This window comes from Thamnophis sirtalis, unplaced genomic scaffold (assembly GCF_051295495.1).
Source record: "Thamnophis sirtalis isolate CommonGarterSnake01/CBP01778 unplaced genomic scaffold, rThaSir2_p1.2 scaffold_3, whole genome shotgun sequence".
NCBI lineage: Eukaryota > Metazoa > Chordata > Lepidosauria > Squamata > Natricidae > Thamnophis > Thamnophis sirtalis.
The window spans coordinates 138313901-138338632 of record NW_028261383.1 but is presented as its reverse complement, the minus strand read 5'-3'; the positions used below and the strand labels follow the sequence as shown (position 1 = coordinate 138338632).

At 43.6% G+C, this 24732-nt stretch overlaps 1 protein-coding gene and 1 non-coding gene across 3 annotated transcripts in view; one reads left to right on the top strand and one right to left on the bottom strand.

Annotated features, from left to right (window-relative positions):
* Positions 1 to 2556: 2556 nt before the first annotated feature.
* The window catches only part of MAP2K6 (mitogen-activated protein kinase kinase 6), a 116631-nt gene continuing 94455 nt past the window's right edge, over positions 2557 to 24732 (top strand). The window contains exon 1 of one of the 2 annotated variants that reach the window (XM_087710200.1): positions 2557 to 2799. In XM_087710200.1, coding sequence (XP_087566326.1) covers positions 2787 to 2799 — 13 coding nt within the window. In that variant the 5' untranslated portion in view covers positions 2557 to 2786. Of the gene's footprint in view, positions 2800 to 3499; positions 3558 to 24732 lie in introns of those variants that run through there. The other variant, XM_087710199.1, reaches the window with a different exon arrangement.
* Positions 6753 to 6859, bottom strand: LOC148048202 (U6 spliceosomal RNA). Its single transcript, XR_015696193.1, has one exon. It is a non-coding gene; the product is annotated as a U6 spliceosomal RNA (small nuclear RNA).

Below are 24732 nucleotides of genomic sequence, written 5' to 3'. Positions count from 1 at the left end.
ACCAAAGGTGGTTCTTATTTTTCTACTTGCATTTTTATGTGCTTTCGAACTGCTGGGTTGGCAGAAGCTGGGACAAGTAATGGGAGCTCACTCCATTACATGGAGTGTAACTTGAGGTTCTCTTAGTAAGGGACAATTGCGGCTCAAATCAAATCAACACTATCTTCCTCCTCCCCCTTTTTCTCCTTTTACAAAATATGCTTGCTATATCATCTTAAATAACTTTAGCTGGTTTACAGCAAAATAAACATAGCCAATCCTTGCTTAGTGACAACATTTGGGACCAGCCAACTCAGTTGCTAATCATCATGGTAATTTGGAAGACCGTATTATTACAATGGATTATCAAGATGAGTTCCTTTCCCGCCATTAAACAAGTCACCATTATCCATTGTAAAATGAGAAGAGATGTTAAATACCGGTAGGTTTTGCCCCATTTTACAACCTTTGTTAAGTGAATCACTGCAGCTGTTAAGTTAGAACACAGTTATTAAGTGAACCTGGCTTCCCCATTGACTTTGCTGGTCAAGTTGCAAAAGGTGATCACATGATACCCCCCTCCCCCAAGCACTGCCAACCATCATACATTCCAGTTACCAAGTGCCCAAATTTTGATCATATGATGCTGCAACAGTCAGAAATGTGAAAAAAGTCAGAAATGTGAAAAATGTCATGTCACTTTTTTCAGTGCTGTTTTAACTTTGGAGGTCATTAAACAAATGGTTATAAGTCAAGGACTACCAGTACTTGGAATGAAGGGACCCACTTTTCAATAGTTTTTCTCCTATTTTTGAGCAACCATTTTTGAGCAATTTAGATTAATATACATGTGTATGTGTGTGTGGGAAATCTGTGGTGCAGGGATATTCTATTTTCTTGTGAATTGCTCTTCAGAGTCCCATATTCATCTTGCATGCTTCTTAAGATAGTTTAGAAACAGTTACCGTTAACTGTAAAATCAGTATTATTATACTAATCTTTTAAAGTTCCTTATTGGTTTTTGTTTTCTGGTGCAATGGTTTTCCCTTCCTATTTAAAAAAAATAAATTTCTTTTTTATCCTTGAGTCATAGAGATATTGACTTTACATTGATGAAAGTATCAATTTCAAAAAGCAGCTTTCTTTGGAACAGCTGAGATCTTGCAACACTATCTTTAATATCATCAAACAGCAATATCTCCCCATCCCAGGTCCTTGGGCATGCCTTGGTAGGTAAATGAAAATGCCAAACAGTCTAACTATCTGATAAAAAAGTCATTTCACAAATGGAAGTGAGTTAAAAAACATAAATTTATTTAAGTTCTCGACTTACAACCACAATGGCGCCCAAAATTTCCTCCGCTAATCGAGATATTTGTTAACTGAATTTTGCCCCCTTTTACGACCTTTCTTGCCAGTTAAATGAATCACTGCAGTCGTTAAATTAGTAATACAGTTGTAAAGTGAATCTGGCTTCCCCATTGACTTGGCTTCTCAGAAGATGACCCTATGAAACTGCATCATAAATATGTCAAGCACCTGAATTTTATCACATGACCATGGGGATGTTGCAACTGTGAAAAATGATCATAAAGTCATTTTGAGGAGGGGGAGGGTGCTGTTGTAACTTTGAACAATCACTAAACGAATGGTTCTAAATCAAAGACTAGCTCTATTCCTTTAATCATATAAAACAATGCAATCTACAAATGAATTTTAGATTTTCATTTTGACTGTATACAGCATCCTAAGAAATATTCTTGGCAATTTAGAGGGGGAAGGATATAATGAGCAGGGCTTTATACCGTGTTAGTCCGCTTGAGGCTACTGATGACATTATTAAAAATAAATGTGAAAGTACAGTATGAAGAAAACTCAGAAAACTATGATCCAAAGATCATGACTAGCCATATAAACCATCCTCCACGGCAATCCGAAATGAATTGTAATCCGCAGAAACCCACGTCGCAAGCAAGACGTAAACTTTACAAAATCTTTGTTGAAGATTTCCCCCCTCCCTCCCCCTCAGAGTTTTGCCATCCTGTATTTATTTAAGTAACGGTAGCTGCGGAAGGGAAAAGCGTTCGCGGAGGTCCATCGTGGGAAACTGGCCGATGGCGGATTCAGACCAGCCGGCTGTACCACTCAACGTGCCTCCGTCTCTTCCTTCCAGCACGGCAACTCGTCTCGTTTTGAAACTGCCAACTGCTAGATAGGAGATCTTGCAACGTGGTTGCAGGCGAAGTCGGCTCCCAATGCTGCCTCTTTAGCCGCCGTTGGATTACAGAAGAGAAGTCGGTGAGCCGCCGTTTCCCTTTTGCAATGGTAGTGGAGATCAAAGTATTCAACGAAATCTATCGATTGCCTCCAGGTAGATGCCTCCTCTGCCTATCTGGTTGCACGCCTCGTCGACTATGAAGCCGATAGTCTTTTTAAGGGGCACCTCGCGTGAATATTCGCAAGAACTACATTACCCAGAAGTCAACGCGCTAGTCGTGCAAAGGACGTCTGCGCACTAAGACACTCGGATCCAAGTTTGGAGCTTTTAGCTGCCAGTCCTGGCCCATCATGTAGGTGCAGCACAGCTTTCCTTCCCATTGCAATAGCGGGAGAAACCCCACTTTGCAATCTGTTTTGCAAGGCGTGCAATTGCAGCTCCTTCCTCTGCAAGGAAATCTGCTGTGAGAAGTGAGAAAAACTCCAGTTGCATGAAGATTGAGCGCTTGCAGTTTGCATCTTTGTTGCAAAACTAGCTACAGAAGGCAAAGTCTTTTGTGTTCCCCTCCCCCATCAAAGCAGAGGGGAAAATGTCTCAGAGAGGTAAGGCTCGGACTTGCGTTATTTGCAGATATGCAAAAAGTCGTTCATGCATTTTGGAATTGCATGCATGCAATTTGCGGGATACTATTGCATTTTGAAGTTTGAGGCGCTGAATAGCTCTCAGTTGCATTTCCTGTTTAGTATCTGTGTGCTTTTTGCAGGCACACAAGCACACACACACGGGCGCGCATATACTCGGGCGCGCGGCGTGCACGCACAGAGTTCCTGTAAGGCAGGGCTTGCAGTTTAGTTGTGCATTGACGTTATTTGCATTCTTTTGCTGGGATTCCTGAGCTTGCGCCCCCCCCCCTTTGCAGTCTTCATTGATAAAGGGTTTTGAAAAGCTTATGCATGAGCAGCTGTACCTCTAACTCCCCCCCCGCCCCCCTTAAGGCCAATGCAGATAAATCTGCAGACAGTTTTCAATGCAGATTTAAATCCTTGCGTGCGTTTTAAATCTCCGAAGGAAATGGAAGGTGAAACTTGAGTGGAGTTAACCAAGAATTAAATATAAGTCTCGGTTTCTATGGGAAAGTATTGTTCTGATGCCCAGTATCGAGTTCATTTTCCATAGACTTGGCTCCCTTCCCCTTGTCGCAAGTAGTATGCGTATTGCAAAGGCTAGATTTGAGAAAGTTACGTAGGGGGCTCTCCTGATCTTACTTTGGAACGCGTTTTTTTTTAAATCTCGCGTGTGTGTTTTGTTTTTTTTAAGATGAAGACAGAGCAGCGAGGCTTCTGCGAGTCTTACGGGAGAGGTACTGTTAAAGGTTTGGGAGAAGTGGAAAGCTTGCATTTGACACGAATTAAGGAGGAAGTGCGGCTTGCCGTGGCTCATTCAAACTTTAGGGAGAATTCGCTGAACATAGGAGGAGTTGTTCTTTGAATTGGGGGCTCCTCTCGTCTGGGGTGGGTGGTATGCTTTTGGAGGTTTCTTGGCTGCATCTTGGGGGAAGAGAGTGGCTTCGGGACAGAGGCTGCGGGATAAACTCCGAAAGGCCACTTGTAAGAGTTGCTCGGTGAGTAAACAGCGCCTAAGCCAGACAAGGACAGAGACAGGCGTCGCGATTGCTGTTCGGAAAGGAAAAAGCTGGTGGCCAGCCGCTATTCCCCCCCCCCCCCCTCTCTCACATACGACGGGCATACAAAGGTTGCTGCTTTTCGGGGCGGCCGAATTGCATAATTGACTCCCCATTTGCTGTAGTGATCTCTCCCAGCCAAATGGAGGTTTTGGTGGTCCCAATAAAAGCTCTCAGCTCAATCCTTATGGCCAGGCTGTCAAGATGCCTGCGCCGAAGGTTTTTTTTTTCCGCTGAGGCTTTTTCATCCAACGGGCTAATTTAGAGAATAGTGAGAAAGAAATCCGTCCTTTGATACGTGGAGGAGGGAAAGAGGTGTAACTCTTTCTCGCCTCTCTCCAAAGCCTTGGAAAAACCGATTGAGGGCTGAAAGAAAGATGAGGTGATTTTTCACATTACATTTCCCCCCACCCATCTTCATTTACCACCAAGCACAAGCTAGTCTTTTGCCTGCCTGCCTCTAGGTTTCTGGGAAGAAGGATTGCTTTGGACACTCTGGGTTGTTTTTTTTTTTTTTTTGACTGCTTTCCAGCACCATCCAATCTCAGTTTCCTCATAAATTTAAATGTACAATATAGCATTTTCAAAGAGAGAGAATGGCAGCTATTTAGACATTCTAATATGGAAATGGACATCCTTACCTATGATCTCCTCCTCCCTTTTGAAGAAAACTGCAACTTTAGTAGTACCTAGTAAGATCCGAAATATGTCACTATAAAAGTGTCTCACTATTTCTGGGCCTTGACTGAGTGTGGTATCTGGTCTTATCAGTTTAACATTTGTTCTATTCTGTATTTGAGAACTAGTATTAAGCAGATTTGAGGATGAACCAGTTCTTATTGGCCTCTGAAGAGAAAGACTAGGATTTTGTAAAGATGCAAACTTGAGTGTCCCGAAGAATATAATATTTCAAAAAAGAAAATGGCATTTTGTTTGTGTTGTAAGGTCAACATTGTGGAATTTACTTTAGTCCACAACTCTTTATTTTCATCTGCAGAAATAGATGGCCTAGATTTTTATGGAGAAAAATTAATTATAGTACTAGTAACTCTTAATTGTGGCTTGATCTTTCTTTATTCCATGTCCTGCCATCATTCCACCACTTAATTACCTGATATTCCAATACCTCTGTCCTGAGAGTCATCTTTTGCTCTCATAATGCAGACTTGTTTTAGAAAATCTATGGCTTGTTTCATTTAATAAATACTTAAGGTATGCCAGCTGGACATGCAGCTTGGCTCCTTCCTTATAATGGATCTCTGTGCCATCTTGTTCTCATTTCAAGAAGATTTGGCAGAAGGTTGGAGACAGATTACAGAATGAGAATTTATCCATGTGGCATGCCATGTGCAGACTTGGCATGACGAAGCAATTCTGGGTAGCCTCCAACTAGCAGTATTGACTTCAATGGTACTATTTTCCATCAATTGTGTAATAGTTTTCAATTGTGTCAATGATTGATTGATTGGTTGCCTAAGTGTAATCAAGTCATTGTTGAGTGTTAGTGATCACATTCTGGGGACCTCAACCCCTTTACGAAATTTCAGATTGTTTGTTGATCCCCAAACATTGTATTATATGAAAACAATTTACTAAATGCTATTTAAAGTAATATTATTATTATTAATAGGTGCCTTGGTGCAATACCAAAATCATTGGAGCACCACTTGAACACTATCGGCATTGACAAATTCACCAGTCAATTGCAGAAGGCAATTGGAACAGCTTAAATCCATCAGACTTCCACATCTGCCTAACCCAGGTCCTTCGGAAGGACTCAATAGATGGATAAAAATGCCAAATCTAGTCCGAACATCTGGATGTGTGACAAACCATAATTATACATTTGACCCCTTGCATAGTCCCATTGATCCTTGGGTGTCAATATTAACTCCTTTGTAGAATGCTGACATAGACAGATTTTCTCCAGGAGGATCTGTCCCCACCCTGATCCTTCAGGTTTTCTAATGGTGTGTCCATCACTGCAATTGTTTATTTATTTAAAAACTTTTTTGTAGCTGCCCATTTTATATTGAACTCTGGGTAGCTCACAATTAACAATAAAACCTCCATCAATAAAACAACATAATACATATACTTATTAAAACTATAAACTTAAAAAATCCTTGGCACTGAAAATAATCTTCAACCATGCAGTCCCTCGTTAAATTCTTTCATCCCCCTCATTCTATCAGTGCTCAGGGAAAAGATTTAAGTGCTTTTCAGAAGGCTAGGAGAACAGAGACCTACCAAACCTCAAGGAGAAGGGTATTTCACAGGGTAGGGACTGCCATGGAAAAGGCAGGCTTCTTTTTTTTATTGAAAATTTTGAGGGGGAAAAAAAACCTTTTACAAATATTTCCCCCCTCCCCCCAACCCCCCCCTTCCTAGAACCATACAGGGTATAAATCTTTAACAAAGATATTCTAAGATAAACTTAAAAAAAAGTTAGTATCATCTTTCATTTGAGCTTTAACTTCTCTTTGCTAGGCTAGCTCTAAACAGATTATATCATTCCTTGTTTCTTCAATTATAAACTATCTGGAATTTCTTAGTCCCATATTTATTTTGAGTATAGTCAATCCATCTTCTCCACTCCAGTTTATATCTCTCATTTGAATGGTCCTTGTGATATGCTGATATTTTAGCCATCTCTGCTAGGTTTGTTACTTTTAATGTCCATTCTTGAATAGTAGGCAAATCTTCCTTCCAGTATTGTGCCACCAACAGTCTTGCCGCGGTTATTAAATGCAAAATCAGGTTAGTCTCTATAACTGTACAATCAGTAATTATACCCAACAAAAATAACTGAGGGGTAAACTTTATCCTTTTCTAAAGAACATTTTGCATAATCCACCATATTTTTATCCCCCCAAAAATATGGAATGCTTCACGAATTTGTGTGTCATCCTTGCGCAGGGGCCATGCTAATCTTCTCTGTATTGTTCCAATTTTAGTATATGTGCTGCCGAAGCGAGCACGAAAAGGCAGGCCTCTTAGATTCCATAATACAGCAACGGGAAGGTCTAGGAGTGCATCTGATCTGATAGGACAGGTAGATGTCCTTAGGGAGACACGATCCTGCAGATAACCTAGCTCTGTGCTACATAGAGCTTTAAAAGTAATAATAACCAGCATCTTGAATTGCGCCTGGAAGGAGACTGAGAGCCGGTGTTTTGGAGGGTTCTGAAGTCCTGTTCAAATTACTGCAATGTGCTCTACATGAGGCTGTTCTGGAAGACCACCCAGAAGCTACAACTGGTTCAGAATGCAGCAATGTGTAGAGTGACAGCCACTGCTAGGTTTACCTAATGTAATGTGATTTCATATTCATCCTTAACAAAATTCTTTAAATTCCACAGTTCCTCTCGTTCCAGAGCAATAAGATTCAAGCAAAATGATTCCTGATGTTCTTCGTGAACATGGTGGGGATATGCTCAACTTCACATTGTAACAACTGGTTGGCTTTCTGCTTTCACTTAGCTTAACTTGGAAGTTTGTGTTTTGTTCCTCAATCAGCCGCTGATCGCATATTTGTTGTTACAGTAGAACTGAGCTTTTTTATTTCTTCCTACTAGTAATACAGTTAATTTGATTTGGTGATACCTATCTGTGTGTGCATGTGTGTGCTTATGTATACACAATTCTTTTAGTTATTTGAAGATTGTGTTGGCAATGAAGAAATAATTGGATTGCGAAAAGTTCATAATAGAGTTCTGAACAAAATATGAATGCAGTGCCTTAAAAGCAGCTGCATCTTCTGATTGATTTGCATAGCTGCTTTGCAGTTTGTGGTTTATTTTGCCTGTGACCTCAGTAGAAGTGCTGTCTGCATGTAGATGTCTGTGTAGAAAACCAAAGACAACTTTGAAGCAACTGTAAGCTTTACGAGTGCAGATGTTTTAATGTTTCAAAAATAGAAGTTTTGTTTCAATTGATGTACTTCCATAACGCTCATATATTCCCATTTGTTGTTTGTTGAACATTGGAAAACTTGATGCTATTTCAGGATTCTGGGAACTGCAGTGCAATGCATCTGGGAAGTGCTTGATTGCAACAGGTTGCTATAGATACAACTTTCATTTCTTTCTGGATCAGCTCAAGTAATTTTCTCCAAGTGATGTAGATTCAATGAAGAGTGATGTAGATAAATATTAGGTGTCCTTTGAATTACCGGTAGTTGATACACTTGTTTAAACTGCGCGTATGTATCTGTAATTGTGAACTACTATGATTCTTCTTGACTGAGCCTGAATACAGCATTGCACGGGGAAGAATGTTAAATAATTGGATTATACTAGTAACTGGAATATATTCTGTGTAGCCCATCTGCAGGTTTAGCAATCCCTTAAATCACAAGGAAATTAATGTATGATGTATCACTTTACTCAATAGCTGAGGAATATATAAACTATTAAGTTTAGTAGGATCTATTGGTAAATCACATTTACTGGTTTTCCACTACATGCTAAGCTGTATAAATCATGATTTTACACATTGCTATGGCTAGGTTTACCACAAATCAACCAACCTACTTTATGTCTTATTATGCAGTGAACCTAGTTAGTATTTATTTTCCTGTTATTTTGACCTTTGAATAGCCTCGGTGCTATCTGCAGCTATCTGAATGTGAGAACTTACCTGTACTCTTTCGTTCTGTTTAAAAAGGCTTATTTGAAATAATCTCCATAGTGTTAATTCCAAAGAAAACGTCATGAGAAATAGCATGCATGACTTCTGCTAAGTGACTGGGAAGTCCTGTGCCCTATCTTGCAACTAATGTATTAGTTGAATGCCACTCAAGAATTAAAGTGAGTGTTTGCGCTTGTATTCTGTGAGTGGGTGAATTCAATCTTTTTAATGAACAGTCCTTTTAAGTATATTACTGTAGAGCAATTTACAAAAATCTCACTTTTTCTTCAAAGCTTATTGAATGTGGATTTCTTTAGAATGGAATTCCATGGGTATTTGACTACTTTCAGCCACGGGGCCTGGGAATGACACAACACTTAATAAAATTTCTGCCCAAAGACTTCAGGTTGCAGTGACCATATTTGTCCTGCTTTTTGTGTGACCTCAGTCACGTTGCTGGTGTAATGCAATGTGAATGACTATTTACAGAGCCATTGAAAAGGATAAATACTGAAATAACACCAATTCTGTTGTTTCACCAAAGGATAATTAGTTCTGAGTGCTTGCAAATTAGTACTTAGTTGAAATGTCACTGATAATTATTTTCAGGTAATGAGCATAACCAAGGGCAAGACCTGGAGTTCTCTGTAAGGTAAAGGTTCCCTTTGCTCATATGTGCTAGTCGTTCTTGACGCTAGGGGGAGATGCTCATCTCTTTTTCAAAGCTGAAGAGCCAGTGCTGTCTGAAGACATCTCTGTGGTCATGTGGCCAGCATGACTAAATGCTGAAAGTGCATGGAATGCTGTTACCTTCCCACCAAAGGTGGTTCCTATTTTTTCCATTTGCATTTTTTCATATGCTTTCAAACTGCTAGTTTGGCAGAAGCTGGAACAAGTAAAGGGAGCTCACCCCGTTACATGGCGCTATGGATTTGAACCACCGAACTGCCGACCTTTTTGATCGACAAGCTCAGCATCTTAGCCACTGAGCCACCGTGTCCCTTTAGAATTCTCTTTACTATAGTGGAAAATGTAACTACACTTTGGTGTTCAAATGAAGAGTCCTTTTTCAATTCCAGTTTACCTAGAGCAGGGGTGTCAAACTGGCGGCCTGCAGCCTGCATGCTTCATGCGCAAGCCATCTAGTCCATGAATGGGAAAAAGTCATGAAATGTCACTTGACAGCAATGTAACGCCACGGGTTTGACACGCCTGTGACCTAGAGTCTGTTCCCAGAGCATCTACTTGTTTTCACAAATGGCACTTCATTTATTTGTTTGTTTGTTTGTTATATTTATTTGCTGTCCATCTCAATGTGGGTCTACTGTGGGCGACTTGCAACAATCAAATGGGGGGGGGATGATTAAAAATGTAAACAATAAGAAAAGAATAAAACAGTAAAAATAAACAGTGGAAATACAATAACTTGAAATTAAAATTAAACATTTAGAGACAGTGGAGCCATTGGAGGATTGAAAGTTTTCCCTGTGCATACCAGGTAGATAAAAAGTCTTGACATAACCTACACAGTAAATAAAGTTTTTTGACTAACTAAAGGAAGTATTTCTTCCCCTCTGACAACCCTAAATAACGGAAGGGCCTGCCTGTTTGCTTATGGCTGTGACTTCACTCTGGAAACCCGCTTTCAGATTTCCAAAGCAAAGCAGAAATCTATAAGCTTAAATGTCCTAGAGAAGATATATAAATCCTTCCACCTGTCCAATGAACAATGTCACTGAACTAGGGTGAGTGATACTTTCCTGGTATCATGACTAGTTGTCTTTATGCTGCTGTACATGTTGGCGATATGACCACCTGATTGTGGTCAAGACATTTTGTGGCCATATTTCAGCTAAATGTATACTTGATGTCTGCCCTTTTTTTGACAGATTAAGTTTTAGTTGAGTGGGTAAGGAAAGTCTCTTAAAGAAACACATAGGCAGCTGTAGTAAATTATCTACTAAAAAGACACTCTTGGAATGAAACTCTGGGCTCTAGCTTTTCATTTCCCATTTTATAGAAGAAACTACAATTGTATATATTTTAATACACTTACATCTTTCCCCTTTAATGCTGTTGATAGTATGTCAGTTGTTCCATTCTCCAACTGCCATATGCTTTACTGACTTTGAAGGCCACTCAGCCTGAAGTTGGTGTAGAATGCAGTCCTTAACTCCTGGCAGCTGAGAGCCAAATATTCTGTACAAGTAGTCTTCAAGATACAACCGTGATAGAGCTTGCCCATTACAGTTGCATGTTGTGGCAGTTATTAGGTGAAATGTGTTAACTAATGACATACTCCATCCTCCCTGCTATCCCCAATACAACATAAAATCAATGTATGGGTCATTAAGCAGAGTGTGGGTGCCTCCTGGGTGGGAAGGTTCGTTGGAGGCCTAACTCAAGCCCAGGCCCACTTGCCCTGGTCTTCTCAAGGCCTCCCCCACCCACGAGTGACCACATGCTCCACTTCACATGCCTTGGGGCTCCTCTGGGCCTTTTCCCACTCCCACCAAGTCCTCCCAGTCCTTAGTCCTGATTCCTACCCCACTAAACCCTACATTCTCCTTCCTCCTTATCTTTTGAAGAGTTCAGAGACCTTCCAGGGCATAGGAATGACTTCCTTCTTTGTGCCACCTCTTGGCACAGTTCTGAAAACGGCCATCATTTTGTCCCACCCACAAAATGGTGGCTGCATTTGGGTTGCCTCCCTACAACTCGGAGACAAACTGCTTTGTTTTGCTGTCTTACCAAGATCTGCAATGTTGGAAAACCTTTCTTCCGTGTTCCGAAGCTTCTGGAGCACTATTCAGACCTCTCTAAATCAGCAAATTGATGTAATTTTGCTGGTGGCCACCATATTGTCCCACCCACAAACGGGCAGGACAAAATGTCAGCGGCATTTGGATCGCCACTGTGGAGCCCAGGTACATATGGCCTTCCCTTCTTCCATAATATGACCACTGTAGATGTTGTAACATTGAAATGGGGTTGTAACTTTGAAATGGGGTCGTATGTAGCTTGGGGGAGGTCTGTTGTATCTCAACGATTACCTGTAATGTTACATTAACTTCTAGTATGCCTCTTGATCTTTTAAAAGGTCAGGGGGGGGTGCTTTTACTTTCTTCAGGCGGAACCAATAAATCCACTGAGATTGATGATTATTTGAACTTGTCTTGAGGAAGTCAGTGGTGCCTAGGAGGACCCATGCTTTTAAGTATACCAGCTTTGGCTTACAGTAAGGTAAAAGTTCCCCCCACACATATGAGCTAGTCGTTCCCGATTCTACGGGGTGGTGCTCATCTCTGTTTCAAAGCCGAAGAGCCAGCACTGTCCAAAGACGTCTCCGTGGTCATGTGGCCAGCATGACTAAGTGCCAACGGCGCCCGGAATGCTGTTACCTTCCCACACATGGTGGTCCCTATTTTTCTACAGGCATTTTTACATGCTTTCGAACTGCTAGGTTGGCAGAAGCTGAAACAAGTACTGGAGCTCACTCTGTTACTCGGCGCTAGGGATTCAGAACACTGAACTGCCAACCTTCTGATCGGCAAGCTCAGCATCTTAGTCACTGAGCCACCACATCCCATTGTTTTACAGTACCAACATTTTCCTGGGATTATGAATATCCCAATAAGATTGTAGCTCAGGATGCAGTAGTTTGGGTTAAGATCTTTTTCAAATGTAAAAAGGCTTGGATATCTGAGAATTATCTCCTTCCTCGCATCCTCCCTTCTATCCCTAACTGTAGAAGGAAATATCTTTCTCCTAGGACAGAATTGAGAAGAATGAGGCAGGGGATGTTTTGAGAGAGGTTTCACCTTTGATAGTTTCCTGAGTTTTTTACATGGAGGATTCTCAGTAGAAATACAGAAATGGTTAACCTTGCTTTCTTCTGGGATTCTTGTTTTTACTTCCTAATTTAGCCCATTGCCTTGGAGGTCTCCCATCAAAGTAATAACCAGACCCAGGCCTGCTTTTTTTCCTCTAACTGGGACAAGGCTAGCCAGGGGTTTACTGCCTGTCACTGAATATTGACGTTCCTTTTCAGATTTTATTCTGGCAGTTTTGGTTGGTTTAGTCTGATTGATCTGTGATCTCTGTTTTGATTGGAGTTTTATTACTGTGTTTTACCTGCAGTTTATTCTTGTAAGCTCTCCTGATTAGTCATAGACCCTGCAAAGCCTACTTGATAAAACACTTAATACTGTATAAATAAACAGATGGCATGGTGAGGAAGATATGTCCATAGATACACAAATCCCAGTGTATTTATTAGCATGATCCTTTAGAATCCCTAATTTTCCTGCTGTTTTGAAAGGGAGGGGTGTAAGGGACAAGGAAAAGAGAGCTTAAAATTAAATTGCCTCCCATTTTTCTTTCCAGCCTAATACAGTATTGTGTGTCTTCTAAGTTAGATCTCGATATCTGAATCATGTGTTTGCAATGTGGAATTAACCTGAGAATTGGAATGCTGTGAAATCTAGTAAAAAAATAATCCACTCAACCCTAGTTGAGCATTTGTTGCATTGAAAAACGTATGATTTATATCTATTGCATAGGTTTTAGCTGGTTGTGTCCCTGCCTCTTGTTATTGGGAACAAGAACCTCCCTTTTGTTGAGTATCTGGGAGAAATAACATGGCAAAGGGGCCTAGTGGTTTTTATGTTTGAGCCATGAAGATAGAATATTTACGTTAGAGATACGATCAATCTGTTCATACGTATGAAAATAGGTATGTAAAGGTGAAGGGGGAAAAAAATCTAATATTTCTGTAGAGCCTATATTGTATTTAAGAGTTATGTAGACTGCCATTTAGGTTTTTAATTGCTGTATTGCTAGGGCTGCTCTTTCCTATGGCTGAGGTTGCTGCTGATTCAGGTGACGTTTAGCAGACAGTGATGTCAAAAGTACATCCAGTTAAGATTTCTGCACTCTTTATCATTAGAATGTACAAATGTTACATTTATATTTTATCTTCTTTCATAAATACAGAATTTGTTAAAAGTCCACAAAGTCATATTTTAAATAGTATATCATGTACAGGAATTTACAACCACTCATTTAGCAATTGTTTGAAGTTATGACAGCACACAAAAAAAGTAAACTTGCAATTACCGCCATTACAGCATCGCCGTGATCTCATGATCAAAATTTGGGTGCTTGGCAACTGGCGTGTGTTCATGATAGTTGCAATATCCCATTTCCAACCTTCCCAGCTGGTTTCTGACAAGCAAAGTCAATGAGAGAAGCCAGATTTAGTTAAGGACTGCACAAGTCACTTAACAAGTGCAGTGATTTACTTAACTACTATTGGCAAAAGTCATAAAGTTGGGTGCACAACTCACTTAACAACTATTGTGCTTAGCAACAGAAATTCTGGTCCCAATTGAGATCGTAAGTCAATGCAGCTTCTGTCTTCGGTGTTTTTAGTTAGCAACTTAAGCTAATACTACAGTCAGCAGAACTTGACCTCCATGATACGATGTGTACACCATTATTAGGATTTCTGGTCACTGAATCATGAATGACACCAGAATAGCCCTTGATAAACATTCAAACAATACATGATATTATAATTATTCAGGGCTTTAACCCAATGGTTTTACATTTAGTTGTGCTTTCATTAGTTTGAGGATTTCTAGAATATATAAAACAGGATTGTATACTATTTATTCCATATCTTTTTAGTTGAAAAGGCTCCAGGATGGCTTACAAAGATTTGAATAATAATAACCTTAAGTTTATAATCTGAAAGACAAAACGCATGAGGAAAAGACTTGTGGGAAGAATGAGGAAAATCACTTAAATGTAAAAAAAAACTGTTTCTATGATACAAGCAATCCTTGATTAATGACTATAGATAATGCTCGTCTAATAAGCACAATTGAGGCCAACATTTATATTGCTAAGCAAGACAGTTACGTGATTGCTCGATTGTATGATCCTTCTTGCCACAGTTCTTAAGTGAATCACTGCAATTGTTAAGTAGATATCACGGTGATATCATGGTATCACGTGAATCTGGCTTCCCCATGGACTTTGCTTGTCAGAATACTGCAAAAGGAGATCACATGACCCCAGGACACAGCAACCGTCATAAATATGAACCAGTTGCCAAGTGTCTGGGTTTTGATCACGTGAACATGGGGATGCTGCAACAACGTAAGTGGGAAAAATGGTCATAAGGCACATTGAATGGTTACTAAATGAATGGTTATATGTCAAGGACTACCTGTATTACCTCATACCTTTTGCAGATCCTGATTTGATAATAGACTACTTTTGTCTAATGCTGTGCTCAATACATTACAGGCTGCTTCCCATAAGTTCCCTAATATCAGATGTTAATAATTCTTGCAGCATGCTGTGGTGAATAATCAGTTGTAATTGAATTAATACAGATGTTGAATAAAAGGATAGGTTTGGCTCAAGGATGTGAGCTGCTGAACTTTAGTTCCTTTTTGTGAACATTACTATTAATATAATGTAGTGGGTGGAACAATCCTATGGGCATGACTGTGCCAGGTTGTTTGGGCTGTAGAGGATGAAGTTTCCTTTCCTAAGAACAAGCAGAAGGGACTAAACCAACTTCAGTGGGGATGAAGGACGCTTGGCTGCAGGGGTGAAATTCAGCAGGTTCTGACAGATTCTGGAGAACCGGTAGCGGAAATTTTGAGTAGTTCGGAGAACCGGCAAATACTACTTCTGGCTGGCTCCAGAGTGGGGTGGGAATGGAGATTTTGCAGTATCTTTCCCCTGTCACGCCAACCAAGACATGCCCACAGAAGTGGTAGTAAAAAATTTGAATTTCACCATTGGTTGGCTGTCATTGCCAACACTGCAATTTGGGGCAGGAGACCAACAACAATCTCTCTTCTGGCAAGAGAGCCGCTCCAGGCTTTATCCCAGACAAATATTGCCCTCCAAGAGGCTATAGTTAAAGGTCATCTACAAATATCTTTGTTTTATCACTTTTATCTTTTCACATAGACAGCATAGTATATTCTTTATACCGCTGGTCCCAAACAGGTATCACAATCATAAGGTAAAGGTAAAGGACATATGTGCTAGTCATTCCTGACTCTAGAACACAGTGCTCATCTCCTTCAAAGCCGAAGAGCCAGCACTGTCCGAAGACGTCACCGTAGTAATGTGGCCGGCATGATTAAACGCCAAAGGCACACGGAAAGCTGTTCCCTTCCCAATAAAGGTGGTTCCTGTATTTGTATTTTTATGTGCTTTCAAACTGCTAGGTTGGCAGAAGCTGGGACAAGTAATGGGAACTTACTCCATTACGCGGTGCTAGGGATTCATACTGCCAAAATGTTGACCTTCTGATCGACAAGCTCAGCGTCTTAGCCACTGAGCCACCATGTCCCTACATCACAATCATATCTATAGTTAATTTACAGATTTTTAAAACAGCAATATTGCATCTCTCATCAACAGCAGAGAGACATCTTGTCCAGGAGTTTAAAACTAAATCTAAATCTGAACATTAAGTACTTTCCCCTTCAGTTAGCTATTTATTACTTTTTCTAGGCTGCCTAAACACAAAATGCTCTTTTAAGCCTTTTAATTTCTCTGTGATGTTTTTCATGGATCAAGTTGTGGATGTGTATTGTTATCTATTGTTGGGATCACAATTCTGTTGGTGGAATCATCATTAATTTAAAAAAGGCATTTTTGTCCCTCCCGCCCCCCCAAATGCATTATGCATCCCTTGTGTGCATAGTATTTATAATGGCTTTTGTATCTAACAAGTCTTTTTTTTTAAAAAAAAATAGCCATCATACAAGTCGTTTTCACTGGTTTCATCCCTTAAATTTTATTTTCCTCTAATGTCTCCTTTTACTATTCTTTCCTTTTTTATCTTCTCCTTCAACAGTTGATGGATATATAATACGCGTCCTGGAAGAATTCATCTCCATGCATCTGATGAAGCTGATTATTGCCACAGAAATCAAAGTAATTTTTTTTTTAGACTAAAGAGGCAAAAGACACCTTATTTAAATAACAAAAGAAGTGCATTCGTTCTCTTGTTATTTTTTTTTTTTTGTGAAAAGTGCTGAAACTTCTATAGGCAATGCTTTTAAAAAAAATCTGGATAGATGCTCTATGCTAGAAACATTGATCATATACTGCATTTTATACCACAGCCTAAAATTTGCTTTTTATCTCTCGATGATGTTGCTCCAAGACTACCACTTAGGTGTCCAAAGAGATTTGAAAATATTGGTTGTTCATTTTAGACCATCCAAATACTAGCCTTCTCCAACTGAGCATTGGAGTTTTCCCAAAAGTGTTTAAATTGAAAGAATAAATGTATGGAAGTGGGGAGTGAAATCAATAGAAAATCCACTTACTGAATAAATCTTAACAGTTCTTCTCCTTGATAGACTGAGAATCTTCTTAGAAACTCCTGCTCCTTCACATATTAGAAGGTGAAATGAGGGCAGATAGGATGGGCTTTAAATTTAAAGCTTCCAAACTTTCTACAGGATTCAGTCACATTGCCGATCCAGAGGAAAACATATGTCACCAGTAATGAGCATTTTATTTGTTCTATTGGAAGAGGTGCTTTGTCTTTGTAAGCAAGTCCTACAGGACTTGGGCTAAGATAGCAGAAGTGACTTTCTCTGGCTCTTTAAGAAAATTGTTTTGTATGGTTGCATGAACTGTCAGAGTTAGAAAGTGGTGGAGAATCTGCAGTTTCTTTAACAGCCATCTAGCATTATTCTGTTGTCAGGGAGGGAGTATTGTACAACCACACTGTTAACATTTAACTATTCAAAATAAATCAAATGCATAACTTGGAAATCATTTAAAACTAGACACACACACACACACACACACACAGAGTCCTTGAGTTGTAATCTTAATTGAGATTGGCAATTATGGTCATCAGTCATGATGGTTGTAAAGCGATGCACCACATGGATGGACCTAATTTTATTACCTTTATAATGGTGATCGTAAAGCACACTCTGGTGATTTTACAGACAGACAGACAGACAGACACAAACACACAAACACTGACCTAAGGAAAATCCTTGGGAACCCAGAAAGACATTTTTGAATCAGGCCTATTTTACTATATGTAATATAACAACTGAGGAAAATTTACTAACACGCCACCCCCCCACCCGCCCAGTAGCCTAGAGTTAATTAGCTTAACTCAATTCCTTATGTGAAAGAGAACTATTTTCTCTACGGGCTTGCTGTAAGTGACAACATCACGCTCCAAATGTACTCTTATGGGGATCATGTTATAATTTAGTTTGTGAAAATGCTCTGGGGGATGGTTAATAGGATGAGAATGAAATCAGCAAATGGTAATGGCAATTCTGACCAAAATAAGTAAAATTTCAAAATGTACTAAATGTCCACTTTTAAAAGATTTACAAGTACAGTTGGACTTCAGTGATTAAATAATTGATATGGAAAAAGAGATAAGGCTTAGGAACCTATATTTTTTATGTTTTATGATAGCTATAATAATGATTTATCACTTATACCTTTATGTACACTGAGAGCTTATACACCGAAGAAAAATTCCTTATGTGTTCAATCATACTTGACCAATAAAGAATTATATTTGATTCTATTGAAACAGGCAAGGCTATTTGTCAATATATATTAAGTTTTCCCCAAAATGGGATCTTTTAGATGTGTTACTTCCCAGAACTCTCTAGCCAGCTAGAATTCACTCTGACTGATAATGGTTCTCCACAGTCTTAGATGCAAGTTAGAGTAATGATTTTTCTCCATAGTGAGGGGGGAGGAGTATCCAGACTGGGTTGACCTCATTGATTGGATTGAGTCAGATAAGCTCTTTGGGACACGCCCCTGGCCACCAGATATTCCCCAGTTATCGACTCAATCCACTTACTGGAAGGTTCACCATTCTGGATCTCCAGCAAATCGCAAAGAATTACAAGGAAAAAATATTTGGACCTGACAAATTTTGCCTCCCTGTACCGCGCACAACCTCCTCCTGCAAGGATTGGACTGCCACAAGCCCCCTGGGGCGGCGTGCTGCCCTGGCCACTGAGTGAGACCAGAGTCACTCAGTGAGGACCTTTGCCGGGCAAGCAGGAGGAGAGGGCACAAGCCTCCTGGAGGCAAGCCCTGCTGCGGAGGCTCTACAGGGGCTGGAGCACTCCACCGCTCCCCTCAGCGATCGAGCGGCAAACAGTGGCTTCCCAAATGGTGCGGAGCGCCCATGCTGCCTCCACATGGCCAGCGTCGGAAAGAGGCAGGGAGCGAGAAATCCGGCTACAGGGGCTCGCGGCAGCTCCTGGGAGCACACACCAGCCCTCATTGTTCAGGTCTCTGCTCCTCAAGGTCAAGACAAGCTCGGCAACAGAGGTGCCGCCTCAGTGCCAGGGCTTCTCAGTGGAGAACATCTTTGATGAGCAGGCCATCGAGGCTGACACGGTGCCTATGCCTAAGGCCTTCCTCGACCTGGTCAGGTGCCAAGGGGCATCTCCTGCCACTGGTCCCTCACTCTCATCCACGGACAGGGTGTTTTTTAACGTGGATCAGGAGTTGGCTAAGGTGCTGGAACAGCCCTCCATCGATGCTTCGGTCGTGGCTCTTCATATGTCTACCAACATGCCTGGGGAGCCAGAGGATGCTCTGAAGTTGGAGGACAAGAAGGCGGACTTCACCTTGCAAGAGGGGTCATCAAGTGGCTGCTTGGGCAGTGAAAGTAGCCACCACAGCCTCCTTCATCAACCGATCATCCTTGCTGTGGCTGTAGGAGCTACAGCAACGTACCCCCATAGCGGATGTCCGATCGCATCAAGACATCAACAAACTGGTGGCAGCCATCCAGTTCTCCTGTGCACCGCTTGGAGAGTCCAAGCAATGGGTTACTTCCCTGGACTGAGAAGTCTTTTCCCTGGCCACGCCTCCTTGCGTGGCTACGTTCTCCAGAAAAAATTCTCAGTCCAGCCCGATTGGATTGATTTTCTGTGAACTCCAGCTATTTGGCTTTTTCCTTTTGGCTTGGACTCTCCAAACTATTCTTTTCCCTTCTAAACTTTTCCCTTCCTTTCCTCTTTCTTCCCTTGTGGTTGGCGGCCTCTGGATTGCTGCATTTGAGCCTCTCGGAGGCTGGGAGGTAGGCGGACAGTGGAGGAGGGCTCTCCAGGGCCGCGTTGCCTCAGCCAGCTTTGGAGGCCTGCCGCTTGCCTTTAAAAAGCGCAGCGATCAGCGGCAAGGCTCCTAGGGCACGCAGCGACCTCTGTGATCCACCATTTGTTGTTTTGCCGGAGTTTTTTCTTTTGTCTGGCCTTAGTTTCATTCCAGCCTGCTGCAGAGGCGAGTGAGGCTGGTGGTTCAGCCGCACGCGCGCCACACTCGTCCTCCTTATTCCCCACACTGTTGCGGTGGCCATTTTGGGCAAGGGCCTTTTGCGCCTTTTTATGCCCAGGCCTACTGCCTCAGCGCCGCCTCATCGGGAGCCGCTGGATGAACAGGGGGTACAGCGGGGCCCCCTCAACTGTCCCTCTGCCATCCTCAACGAACGGCAAGCAGCGCTAGTGCCAGTGCCGCCCGCGGCCTGTGGTCTGGCACAGGGAAGCACCCGGGGCCTGCATAACGTTAAGCTTAATTTGAATTGAATTTGAATTTGAATTTGTTTATTTATAGGCCGCCCTTTTCCCTGAGGGGACTCAGGGCGGCTTACAATCACAAAGGGAAAGGAAGTGTGGGACAATAACAAAAAGAAATGTGCACAAAGTAAAAATTAGATGATAAAACTCAACATTCACTCAGCATTCGGGGGGGGGGCAAAATCAGATTATCCCCAGGCCTGACGGGCTAGCCAGTTCTTGAGGGCTTTGCGGAAGGCCTGGACGGTGGTGAGGGTACGAATCTCCACGGGGAGATTGTTCCATAGTGTCGGAGCCGCAACAGAGAAGGCTCTCCTCCGAGTAGTCGCCAGTCGGCACTTAAACCCCTTTTTTCCTTCGCATGCGCCTGGGCACTCTCTGATCTCCTGATGGGTCTTGCAGTTTGCACTGCAGACCTTTTAACCTCCATTCCCTCTGTTCTTTCTGGCACTACCGCTCTATATATGGAATATGTGTGTATGTACATTTTTTTCCACTTTGGATTCCTCAACTTATGTCCCTTTTTGTTTCCTTTGTTGCAGAGTAGCCAGTCAGAGCATCCATTACTCCTGCTGCCTCCCTGCACTTGTCTGATCTATCTGTGTGATCATTCACCATGGAACCTTCTACATCAGGTTCTTTCGCTGGTAGACAGGGTCCTGCGCAGGTTCCTAGCGAGGTTTCCCTCCACTAAGGATAGTGGTTCAGGCAGGGTAAACACCCCAAGATCCCCTCTGTAGCTGAGGCTAAGGATGCTGAAAGGCGCCAGAGAGCCCTTGACAAGCAGTTTGAGAGGGCAAAGCGCCTGGTGGAGAAGATTATAGCTGAGGGAGCGGAGGTGATACCCCTGGCTCCCTACTGGCCTCGGAGATCGTGGTTCGCCGACTTGGTCAGCCTGTCGGTGTCCCCTCCGTGGCGAATCCCACCGGATCAGGTCTCTCTCAGCCAGGGGGCCGTTGTCCATCCAGAGCCCCAGTGGCTCCAGTTGGCCGTCTGGCACTTGAGGGGGACCTGTTAAGGACCGAGGGTTTGTCAGTGGAGGTAGTGCGCACCATCCAAGCAGCTTGGTGATCCTCCACGACGAGAATCTATGATGCCACTTGGGCATCCTTCGCCAGATGGTGTGAGGACCTTCTCATTGATCCGGTTACTGCGCCTGTGTGCTGCGTATTGGACTTCTTACAAGGGGGTCTTGAGAAAGGTCTGTCCCCTGCTGTGGCGCCAGGTGGCGGCTTTGTCCACTGTCTGGTCCGGGGATCCCTCTTTGTCTCTCGGCAAGATCCCCAGGGTACGCTGCTTCCTGAAGGGCGCCTCTAACCTTCGTCCTCCCGCCGTGCATCGGTATCCTACCTGGCAGCTGTCCGTGGTGCTTCAAGCACTCACTTCTCCACCTTTCGAGCCACTGCGTTCCACCTCGCTGCGGCATTTCACACTGAAGACGGCCTTCTTGATAGCCATCACGTCTGCCCACCGTATTTCTGAGTTGGCGGCCCTGTCAGTCCGTCAGGACCTGTGTGTTGTCCATCCCGACAGTGTTGTGTTACGGCTTGATCCTTCCTTCATTCCGAAGGTCAACACCCGGTTTCACAGGGCACAAGAAGTCATCTTGCCGAGTTTTTGCCCACACCCATCTCATGCGCGGGAGCATTCCTGGCATAAACTGGATGTTCAGCGGGCCCTCAAAATCTATCTTCACCGGACCTCGGACTTCCGTCAGTCCGAGGCCTTGTTTGTATCCTTCCAGCCTGGCTCCTTGGGCAAGAAGGTCACCTCCGCCACCGTGGGCAGATGGTTGAGGGTGTGCATCGCTCCTGCCTATGAAAGTCAGTCTCGGGAGGTTCCGCGTAACATCACTGCCCACCCTACAAGGAGCGCGGCCACCTCGGCTGCCTGGGCCACCCAAGCTTCAATCAAAGAGATTTGTAGGGCAGCCACGTGGTCTTCACCTTCCCCATTCATCAGACATTACAAACTGGACGTGTTTGCCTCGGCTGAGGCGGCTTTTGGCAGGAGGGTACTCCAGGCGGTTGTTCCTACGACTGTCTCCCGGGACTCTGATTCTGCCCGCCCAGATGGACAGTAACTTGGGTATGTCCCATTGCTTGGACTCTCCAAGCGGTGCACAGGAGAAAGACCATTGGCTTACCTGAAGGGTCCTTCTCTGTGCACCCCGGGAGAGTCCAACCCGCCCAGGTCCATCCCGGGATACGTGATAAAATTGTCACCTGAATTGAAGATTGGACTCATCTTGTTCCATCCTCATGGTCTAGACTCTTCTATTTTTTTCTGGAGAACATAGCCACGCAAAGAGGTGTGGCCAGAGAAAAGACTTCTCAGTCCAGGGCAAGCTTGGACTCTCCCGCGGTGCACAGAGAAGGACCTTTCAGGTAAGCCAATGGTCTTTTTCATCGGATGCCACCTTAGCTGCAGCCAGGTTTGCCTCCAGGGTGATCACTTCATCGGTGGCATCATGCAGGCTGCTGTGGCTACAGCATTGACATTCGGATGTTCACCACAAGTGGCGCCTGGCATCGGCCCCCTTAACAGGGGACTTCCTTTTTGGGTTGGCCCTGGAGCCCTTCCTGATTGAGAACAAGGACAAAAGGAAAGTCCTACCCACCTCCCCGAAGAAGGTCAGCTTCAGGACGGCTCCATACCCCAGACGCTCCTATTCCCGGGGTCAAGACTCTGGGTCCTTCTTTCGGGGTCAGGATTCCTTCAGGGGGGTCAGAGGCAGGGTACTTTGGGAACAGACAGTACCAGGGAGGATTCTCTGCTAGGCAGAGATACCAAACAGAGAGCAGAGAGGCAGGCAGCAGAAGTGGCCCTTTCGAGGAGGCGGAGGGGGCGCTCCTTCCGCAAAAATTAAATCTAGGCCCAGTGCTCCTCCAATTAGGTTGTGCTTGGCATACTTCGCCGACCGCTGAGACCTCTCCTCCTCCGACAAGTGGGTGCAGAAGACCATCAGGCATGGCCTTTTACTCAAATTCCTTTCCAGTCCCCCAAGTTTCTTCTGGATTTGCCCAGTTTCAAAGAACCCGACCCGGAGGTTGTTGATGCAGGAGGCCATCCAATACCTATTGGAGATGAGGGCGATCCATCCAGTGCCTCCACAGCAACAGGTTCAGGGTCACTATTCAATTCTCTTTGTCATTCCCAAGGCCTTGGGGGGCTGGAGAGCGATCCTCGATTTGAAACGCCTGAACCGTTCCATCCGATATAAGGAAGTTCAAGATGCACTCTCTCCACTCCCATCTTGGAGGGGGTTAGACAGGGAGACTTTCTCACCTCTATAGACCTCACAGAGGCCTACCTGCACATTCCCATTGCCCAGGAACACTGCAGGTACCTCAGATTTTGCTACCTGAGGCACCACTTTCAGTACCGGGCCCTACCCTTTGGGTTGTCTTCGGCCCCGAGGGTATTCACTAAGGTAATGGCTGTTCTGGCAGCGCACCTGAGGCAGATTCCAGTGCATATCCAATGTACCTAGATGACCTGTTATTGCAGTCATCCTCCTTTAAGGGTGCCCTACGGGATCTAGACATCACCATGACAGTCCTGAGAGAACACAGGTTTATGGTGAATCTGGCCAAGAGCCACCTCCACCCCTCTACTAGTCTGATCCACCTAGGAGCCCGAATAGATACCCAGGCAGGCACAGTCTATCTGTCACCTGAAAGACAGCTAGCTCTTAGGCAGCTAGCATCCTTGGTAGCCAGGAAACATAGGGTGTCCTTAGCCACTTTGTCTAAATTGCTGGGCACCATGGTCTCTGCCACTGGCATTGTCCCGTGGGCAAGAGGAACCTCCAATGGTTCCTCTTGCCTTTCCAGCGAAGGCGCACAAGCTGCTCGCAGGCCAAAGTACTTTTTCCTGCAGAAGTCTCCCGCTCCCTGACTTGGTGGATGTCCCTGGCGCTTACGAAGGGCGAAGCCTTCTGGACACCAGACCGCATGACGGTAACAAAGAACGCCAGTCTGAGCGGGTGGGGTGCCCATCTGCAGGCTCAGATGGCGCAAGGACAATGGACTCAGGCAGAAGGGGCTCACAACATGAACTGGTTGGAGCTCAGGGCGGTCCGCCTGGCTCTGTTACACTTCCAGCACTCGGTCTGGGGCCCTCACATATTAGTCCTCACAGACAATATCACCACCAAGGCTCACATAAACAGACAGGGGGGGACCAGATCCAGGGCCCTCATGAAGGAGGCCAAACGTCTGGGACAGTGGGCCGAAAGGAACCTCCGGTCTTTGAGGGCAGAACACATAGCGGGGGTGGACAACACCAGAGCCGACTGGTTCAGCTGGGCCGCGGTTTAAAACTTGGAGTGGAGGCTGCAGCCGGCGATCTTTGAGGAGGTGGCGGAGCACTTCGGACGTCCAGAGTTTGACTTATTCGCCACCCCTCCCCATTCCCTCTCGATCAGCTGGGATTTGGGAGGCAGAGAATAGATTGGGGGTGGGGCCAGTCAAAAGTGGTATTTAGTTTGGTTCTCCGAATTACTCAAAATTTCTGCTACTGGTTCTCCAGAACTAGTCAGAACCTGCTGAATACCACTTCTGGTTATAAGTGTGAAATATGGTCATAAGTCTTTT